This window comes from Buceros rhinoceros, unplaced genomic scaffold (genome assembly GCF_000710305.1).
Source record: "Buceros rhinoceros silvestris isolate BGI_N320 unplaced genomic scaffold, ASM71030v1 scaffold29401, whole genome shotgun sequence".
NCBI lineage: Eukaryota > Metazoa > Chordata > Aves > Bucerotiformes > Bucerotidae > Buceros > Buceros rhinoceros.
The window spans coordinates 1-9,228 of NW_010392952.1; the positions used below are offsets into that span (position 1 = coordinate 1).

The following is a 9,228-nucleotide window of genomic DNA, read 5'->3' on the forward strand; positions in this document are numbered from 1 at the left end:
GGCACCTGTGTTATCAGCTCGGGGCAGGGCCGCCGCCCGGCATCCATCCCAAACCGGTCGCTTTATCATGCTAATGGTGTCCTGTGTCGGGATTGCGGAGAGGAGTCACTCTCTTGGGAATGCTGCGCGAGTGACTTGGGAGGGAATGACAGGAGTAGGAGGCAGTGCTTAATTATAGGCACTTCTCTTCCAGATGTTTAAAAGTGATGTAGGTGCTCTGAAAACAGGCAAGGATTAAAAAGTGCTCTTTCTCTCTCGCATGCACACAGGCTATTGCCACTTGTGAGGCTGCATCCTTGCTAGTTGCCTATCCAGGGATGGCCTTACACCACAAGTTTCTCACCCTGTTGAGAGATGACAGCAGCTGAGTCCTGCACTTCCCAACCGTGAAAGTGCAAGATTTCTTCCCCCCCCCCTTACTTTTTTAAAAATTTTATTGAAACTCAAGGACAGTTACTTTGCATCTGAAAAAAAGATTAGGGATGGCTGCGTTAAGTACTTGGCTAACAAACTGATCATACCAGTATCTTCCCGTGCGAGATTCAGGGGCTGGCTGACGAGAAGGTGTTGGGGCATTCTCTACATATGAGTTCTATCAAGAATCATAGAGCCAAGTGCATTTCCTGAAATGTGAGTGAAATGTGAGTTTGATTTTTGTCTTGTATTGGTAAAGAATGAATAGAACTGGAAGACTTCAGTAAGATTTATCTTTCCAGAGAAAATAGCACTGTGCAGATGACAGTTTTTTGTGTGTTACCAAAAGGGAAAACAGTTGCTTGCTGCAAGTTACAGTGCTCAAGAAACTCAGTCAGTGGGAAGGAATGGATCGTATTGCTTGTCTGGGCTGTCTTTGGGAGCAATGTGTAGGTTAGTAAGAATCTCTGACCTAGAAGTTAGGATGGAACCAGTGCCAATCTGTGGAGAAAATACTAGGGTTGTATTAGAAAGTGTTTCAAAATAGCTCTGTTCCTGGGGGAGGGCAGATTGGATATTTTTACATTTTATTTCAGAAAGAGCATAAAAAAGCTGAGCATTCCTTGTTGGTAGAACAGCTCTTCAACTTTTCCTGTATATGGAAATGTGCTGCTACCAAATGTTGGCACGTACTAAAGCAAGATCGTGGAAAAAGCAATTTGCAGTTATGTTTTGCTTATGTTAATACATGAAATTTCAAGTCATGGCTGTCCACGGTCAAAGGTAACTTGGATTACGTCAACATTTTCACATTTATAAGAAGTAATTCATTATTTTGCTTAGGACTGCATGTATTTAATAGCTTCCTTTGATTGGTAGAGTGTGTTTATTAGAGCCATGAAAATCATGCTTAAGGTATGAACTGGACCTGAAGCTCATAAAGTTGTAGTTGAAGCACATTTGAAACATAACCATAAGCCACATTTCTTTAAAATAGCATTGCTTGAGTTCAAAGAAAAAAATAAAGAGAAATAAAATAAAAGTCTTTCCACATATTTCCATTGGTGAGGTCCTCTATCGTCTCTGCTCCAAGATTCAGTGTATTTGTTACCCCAGTGGTGTGATAGGAATTGCTCAGCCTGGTAAGAACATGCTCATCGCTCATTCACTGCTGAGTTGCTGTTGGACTGCCGTTCGTTTCCTGTTTGTTTCCAAATTCCTACCTTGTCCTGCAGCCTCCACCCTCTGCTAACACGACCATACTTGGGTATGTTGTAATTTCAGGCTATAATGGGTGTGGATGTCTTGGAATGACATCACTGAGATATTTCTTTTTAGATCTATATGGAGGGGTAAAAGACTTTGATCCGTCAGCCAAGGATGAATTGCTGTGAAAGTGAGAGGAATACGCGGAAGGAATTGACAAATCCAAGTTGTACATATCAAACTGTGCACGTTTTAGGGTTATTACAGGTGACCTTGAGTTTTTACCGTGTTGTCTTCCATCCGTTTATGATGCCCTTGGTTAATATGGGACATACAATATAAAATAAAATATTTTCAAGAACTTTGTATTTGTGGGTGAGTGCGTCTCCAGTTGCAGATGTTCAGTGCTGTCACTTGTAGCAACAATACATCAAACCAAGATGTTTAGCTTTTTTTTGAAACAAAATACTTATGAACTAGAACAATTTGGCCCGTTCTTTTAGCATGTCAATCTTATGGGCACACAAGCCTAACTATAAATGAGTTTAGCACTAGAATTAATTTGAAGAAATTAATAATGACTTAATTACTAATCTTAACAATTTTTCCCTAGGATAGATATAAATGGCTTTATCAAATAATGCATCTGCAGATTACAGTCACATATCTATGTTCTGGACACACCAATTTAACCTTCTGAAAATGAAGAAAAAGATTCTATTGTAGTGTGAGCCTTGATACCTGCCAGAATTTGGGATAAATTCTTTTTCACTAGATTAATTTTTTTTAAGAATTTCATTTCCATAGTAAAAATACTAAGTTTGTTAGATATCCTAGTAACCTCCTCCTTCACCTGTGAGGATACACTAAGAAGCAAATTTTTTTAGGCAGTTGCTATTAGCTGCAGTCAGCAGGCCAGATAAAATTCATTGGCCTACAGAAGAGTCAGGGCATATGGCAAAGGCAGCTCTTTAGCGGCCTTAATACATTTAGTAAGTTGTGATCTTATGGAAGTCAATTGTAATGCAGGATTGAAACAACCTTGGTAAACACCGAAGGCTGATTTTGTTTTAATGGTGATCTAATTTTGAAGTTGTTTGTTTTCAATTTTTACAACCTAGGAATATCTGTAACTCGGAATGTCTCTGCATCAGTTTTTACTAGAGCCAATCACCTGCCATGCGTGGAACAGAGACCGTACTCGTAAGTAATATCTTATTTCAATCTTTAATGTTTTTTCAATTGCTGTTTTATCTTTGCTGTCAGTTTGTGGTCTTGGAGTGTTCTGGATCACATTTAGGGAAGGTACAGTCAGATACATAGCACTACAGGTTAGATGTTCTACTTAGGAGCCAAGAAGCAGGTGCTGAGCTTTTCTAAACCCATTCCCAGAACTCTGGCACATGAGCAAATCTGGTCTTGCTGGCGTTCCAGAAGCTTTGCCCCTTGGTCTGTACCTCGTGAGAATGATGTGGCCCTTCCCTTTTTCACCCCCTATTTCCATAGCCCAGACCAGCCCTTTCTTTCAAATAGCCAGGTTTCTGCAGCAGCATGGCCTGTCGTATTCCAGATGTGTTCTGTCTTTCTGTGCAGAGTACTTGTCACCACTGTTACTTGAGATTTTCCAGGGATGTTGGCCCTTTGTTTACAAACCCCATGTAATGCTCTGAGTACAGGGTTTAGATTGGAAAGTCTTTTCGAGTCAAGCATTTGGTATTAAAAAGCCTTCTGTACTGTTGGATTGTTTTATCTCTCCTTCAAGAGATCGCCATTAGCCCTAATAACCATGAAGTCCACATCTACAAGAAGAGCGGGAGCCAGTGGGTAAAGGCTCACGAGCTAAAGGAACACAACGGACACATCACAGGTAGGGGAAGACTCTGTCATGCCAGACATGAAGTTCTCCCGCCCCCTGTTTTCCCCAGTCGAGAATCTGAACAGGAAATCTGCAAGTGCTGAGTAAATAGAGCTTTTTATAGGTTGGCATTCCCACTTTCGGAGAGCTTTGCAGCTTTTTTCTGGGCTGCGTGCATTGAGTATTAGGAAGAAAAGCCCTGCTTCATTTCCAGACATCTTGGTCGAGTACCTGAGCCTTTCTTTCTTATCTGTTGCTTATTTTTCATCTGTAATGACATAAGGAGAATAAATTTTCAGTCTGCTGAAGTAATCTGGTTGTGTCACAAGCCATCCTGGTGGTACAAGCTGCTCCCTTTCAAGCAGTAGTGTTAAAACTTCGAGTGTACAACAGTTGTGTTGGTTTCTGGTTTCCGACAGCAATAAATATTCTTTTTCAGGGACTGTATAAAGACTTGAAGTGGTCAGTCCTGGATTTATGACAGACCATCAGTGAGCACCTTTTACTGCAGCCCCAGGGGATTTGTAGGTCCCCAATGAAAATGTAAGAAGAGCTGCCACGATAAGTCACAAGGTGTTATTTTTAAAATGTGATTGCTCTGTGGTAGTCTTTTATATTACTATTTTTTTCCATGGTGATATTTTTATAAGGGCTTTACTCTCTAAGGAAATTAAATCAATTAATTCAAGCACTTGCCCAAAACAGCAGGATCCTTTATCCTGTTGTCACCTCACTAATGGGCAGAAGTATCTGCCCAACAGCGTTTTGCAGGAAACTTTATTCATCTGATTCTTGCTGTCAAAGAGCACATCTGTACATGCCCTTCTATGAAGGGTCACTTGGGCTGCATTTAGGAAGGACATGCTGGTCCCCAAAGACGTTTCTCTGCCTTTTACTTGTACCTGTTAGTGTTCGAAGCCAAATATTCATGACTTGGGAAAAGAGCTTTCCCTGCACAGCACGTACCTCTGGAATACTAAATGCTGTGGTTGTTGCACAGAGGGGATGTAAACTGTGGTCACACACAGGAGACAGATGATCAAACTGCTTGTTGCCTCTGACGGGAGTGATTCCACTGCTGCCACTCCAGCTTCCGATCCCCATGGACAGGCTCCCTTGTCTTGCCTTCTGTGCCTTGATTAAGAGGTTTGTGGTGAGCTGCTTCTGTTCACTCACAGGAAGAGCATTGATTGATTCATATAACTATGGTTTTGGATTACCAACCTCTTCAAAATTCAACTTTTTAAGCATAAGCTTATTTTGAAGTAGACCATATATGAATAATATGGTAAAATTAGTACAAATTCTTTCCGTGTGTTTTATCCTTCTTTCAGTTTGTATGCTTAAGGAATGTGTTTAATACTGAACGCAGTTATGGAAAACCGAGACAGAATTTTGTGACAGGAGAGTTTGGCATTGCGCTCTGCATCCCAAAGAAGGATGCTAAAGAAAAGATGAAAGATAATGTTACTGTAAGATATTCCACTCCAGGACATCTTTCAGTGCATAGGAGGGGAAAGAAAGGCTTCGTTTTATTCCTTGAGTTTGTTATTTTTGCTTGGTAAATGTCTCTTTCTCATGGCACAGCTTAAATAGGCGTGGAAAAAATGTGAGGATTGTATCAGGACATAAAGATGGATAACTTCTAACCAGAAAAAAACCCTCCTGCTGTCTAAACTTTTAGATCATGACTGCGGTCTGGCAGCAAGCAGGCGGCTCTGTTAGAGGGTTGTGCATAGTTTTAGAATTGCTGGGTTTCAGCTGTTCAGTCGGGTTGGTGGTTTGGGGGGTGCGGGGTGGGTGACAGGCCTCAGCCAGGCTGCAGAGCTCCGCCTGTTGGCCAGTCTCAGAGAGGCCGTCCTCAGTGGGCACATTCTGCGGGGAATCAGGCAATTTGGGATCTGCAATTTTCATGAAAGCTGAGGGACCATCTAACATCCCTAATGTTTTAAAATGGGGCCTGGAGAATAAGTGAGCAACTAATGCAGCGGTAGTAACTGTCTCTGGTGGAAAACTGCGAGGTTGTCTGTGGTTTGGGTTACTGTAAAGCCAACCGTATAGAGAGGGGAAAGCTTATCCGTGTGAACTCTAAATTGCAGGCATTGACTGGGCTCCCAAAAGCGATCGCATTGTCACTTGCGGTGCAGACCGCAATGCCTACGTCTGGAGTCAGAAAGATGGCGTGTGGAAACCAACCCTCGTGATCCTGAGAATTAATCGTGCAGCCACCTTTGTGAAATGGTCTCCCTTGGAGAATAAATTTGCTGTGGGAAGTGGAGCTCGACTTATATCTGTGTGCTACTTTGAATCTGAAAATGACTGGTGAGCTGTTTAATTTCCATTTATACCTTTTAACAGTGCACAGGAGAGCTAAAGCCTGGATTTTAATGGGGGTAACTCGGTTACTGTTTTCCTAATTCCTAAAATCTTGAGGAAATGTAGAGGGATAGGCCTTACCAGTTTCTTCAGGGACATTTTACATCTTAGGTAGAGGGTTCCCTCTTCTTTACTCTGGTGTAGTGCCTGAAGAAAGGCCTTGGGCTGAGCCTGTTTTCAGGTTCTGCGTGTTGGCGTGGATGTGTTCTGGCTGACTGCCCTAAACATGTTGCTTTTCTAAAAGCACCGGGATTTCTACAGAGTAAAAATTCCTTTACCACAATTGTACAGTTGAAAAAAATGTTTCCTCCCCACCCCCCTGGCTCCTTCCAGAATGAATGAAGAAACCTTGACTCGAGTCTTTCTTGCATGTAGGTTATTTTGGGCCATTTCTTGTCATTAAAGAATTCAAGTCTGTCACTTATCTCCCGGGTGCTCTATTAGAAGATGTTTGAGCTTGTCATCTCCCTGTTCTGTTTTCTGTCATCCATTCATATCACAGATCTAGATTTCAGACAGGACTGTTGCAAATATTTCCACCATTAGCACTTCTTATCTCCTTGACATCTAAACTTGGTGCTCCTGATCTTTAGTGGATCTCATGGGCAGTGTACATGCCAGAGCTACATTTTCCATATCACCCATAGGTGACATCTGTATGTTGAGTATAGATTATTCTGAGCTGCATAAACATTGGTAAAACCAGAGGAGTCTGTGCCCACTGCTCTGTCTGCAAGTCTTCCACAGGGAGATGGTGAACGAGACAGTCTGCAAAATACACTTACAAGATTGTTTTGGACTTTTCTGCTTTCCAATACATGCAGTTATTAACATTTTCTCTGCCTCACTTGTCTGCAAAAGCACCCAAACCCCGCGAGGTTGAAGACAAATAATTTAAGGCAATCCTTAAAACTGCTTGTGCCTGATGGAAGTAAATTCAAAGAAAAAGCACCGTCATCCCAAAGGCCATCAAGTGACTAACAGATTTCATTACTGCTTTGTAAATAGTTCAAACAAATGGAGTCTGCTGAGATGTATTTAGGCTGAGATTGATGCGCTCAACATCAGGAATCGCTTTTCACTGTGCCTCAAATATAACCTGGTCGTATCATTGGCAGTTCACCTGTTTGTTGTGTTTTATAGTTACTGAGTTATTAAGCAGAAGCGAAGTCTATAAGTGAGAGAGATGACTGTAAAACTTGCTGAAGGAGCTGGCGAGGAGTTGTACTCAGGGATCTCAGAAAGCAGTGCTGCTTGGCTCAGTAGTACCGACAACAGTGTGAGGGACCAGGCACTTCTATGCAAAATTCACATTAAGGAGTTCAGTCTGATGCATTATAAAATTTAGTTAGATGGGGAAGAGGACTCGGGTGAAGAATGTGAGTTCGTTCATTGTATTTAACATTTTAATTAAACCATATAAAACTCGTAGATTGTACAAGGGAATATGAAAGATTTGGCAGTAGTGTGTGTGGTGCAGAACTGATGTGTTTAGGCATTGGCAGGGGCTGATTTTTTGAGTACTTCATGGATTTGGGTGAGTCCTGTAAAATATTTTCATATTTTCATTTGCCTTTTTTTTTTTTTTTTTTTGTTAATTTAGGTGGGTGAGCAAACACATTAAAAAGCCCATTCGTTCCACTGTCCTTAGCCTGGACTGGCATCCCAACAATGTTCTGCTGGCTGCGGGATCCTGTGACTTCAAGTGCAGGTGAGAGCAAATAAAGCATCTGGAAATCCCTTTGGGTTACTGCTTCCAGTTAGTCAGCAGCATCAGCGCATCGACCGTGTGTTTGCTCTCAGAATAGAAGACAACTCATTGCATACTGCTGTGATTACTAAAATAAAATACAATACCCAGCTTGAGAAACTTTGGCTTTGGTGCTTCTACGTGCAGACTTCTGGCTGCTAACATGGATCTGCCAGGGGACATGCCTGAATTTAATGCCCTGCTGGGTTTCTTTAGTAAGAGCACACAGAAGCAGTGCTCCTCTGCACTCATCGAGAGCTGTTAGGCTGAAATTGGACTAGCAGGTGCTGTCTTGTACAAGACAATAAAGTGCATTCATGAAGAGCATTAAAGAAAAGGCTGTTAAAAAGAGATTGGTGTGTGAGATGGGTCAGACTGATAGTGAAATGATGCCATGTGGGACAGGTCCTGCGAGCTGCTCTGTGCAGAGTGGTTGGGGTCACTGCAGTGAGCTCTACATGGGGAACTGTCTGCAGAGTGGGTGACTTTATTCATACTTTACTTGATCACTTGTACCTTGAATACTAATGAGAGCTTCTTTTCTTCAGTTCTTTATGTAATAGGGCAATTTTTAAGTTTCAAAGTGTGTATTAAAAATGACTAAGAAGGTGTGGGAGGGGGAGGTGGGACCAACCATTACATCCTTTATTTCAGAATGAAACCCAGGCATCTAAATTTTATCCCCTGATACCTTTTTATGTAATGAGAGACGTTAAACGGGAGCTGGGGTGAAGCGGAGAGTTGTCTTCCTTTCCTGCCTTATCTCCAGTTTTCATTAGCTAAAACATAGAGATGAAACATACCGTTCACTTCCTTTCCAAGAAATGTTGATGTAGAACATGCTCAGTCATCTCCCAGAAGCAGCTGCTTTTCACACGTGGGAATTTTTTCATGTGAGTTCATAAAGCATCTGGGGACTTTGACGTGAGGTCAGCTGATATATATATTTCTCTGTTAATTTGGACTTGAGCTCTTTTGTCTCCAGGCTTTGTTTGGTGCTTGTTATGTACACTGCATCCCTGATTAGCTCCTCTTCCCAGTTTTGGTTGAGAAGGTAGATTCACATAATTTTCTGTTCAGTTTGGGTTTATTTTTTTGTTGTTGGAAGAAAGTCCAGCTGTGGTTCTGTCATTTCCTAGAAGCATTCTCTAGAAGACTTGCTTAGTCTTTTGTTTCCCATCAGAAAACTCATTCTGTCCTGCATCTTATTTCTCTTAAAATGGAGGATATTTTGAAAAACACCCAAACAGATCTGGTTTAAAACATTTGGGAAACTTTCTGCTCTTCCTTGACATTGTGTTTTAGAATGAATCATGTAAATGTCACCACTTTTATAATAGAAATCTCCATATAGAGACATTAAAGAGAGGAAAAGTAGTGGAGGTTGGTACTACGTTGATGTTTCTATTTCTTCCCCAAAACCATGAAAGAATATTCTGTTTGGGAAATGATCAATACCGATCTCCAGACGTTTTGGAAAAAGAGTGGAAGGCAGAAGAGGCTCCGAGTCGCGAGGTATTCAGCTGAGGTTTTTTGGTGGCTGCCCTAGATGAGCTCCTCTTACGTTTGTCTTTAGAAATATATATATAGCTAACAGCCCTGCAGAGGTGTGCGCTTTATATTCCTG

The 9,228-nt window shown here is 41.6% G+C and overlaps 1 protein-coding gene across 1 annotated transcript in view; it reads left to right on the plus strand.

The window, feature by feature from the left end:
* Positions 1–2,739: 2,739 nt before the first annotated feature.
* Positions 2,740–9,228, plus strand: part of LOC104500957 (actin-related protein 2/3 complex subunit 1A) — an 11,570-nt gene continuing 5,081 nt past the window's right edge. Inside the window, exons 1-4 of the mRNA XM_010144687.1 lie at positions 2,740–2,823; positions 3,383–3,487; positions 5,575–5,797; positions 7,455–7,562. Coding sequence (XP_010142989.1) covers positions 2,760–2,823; positions 3,383–3,487; positions 5,575–5,797; positions 7,455–7,562 — 500 coding nt within the window. The 5' untranslated portion in view covers positions 2,740–2,759. The remainder of the gene's footprint in view (positions 2,824–3,382; positions 3,488–5,574; positions 5,798–7,454; positions 7,563–9,228) is intronic.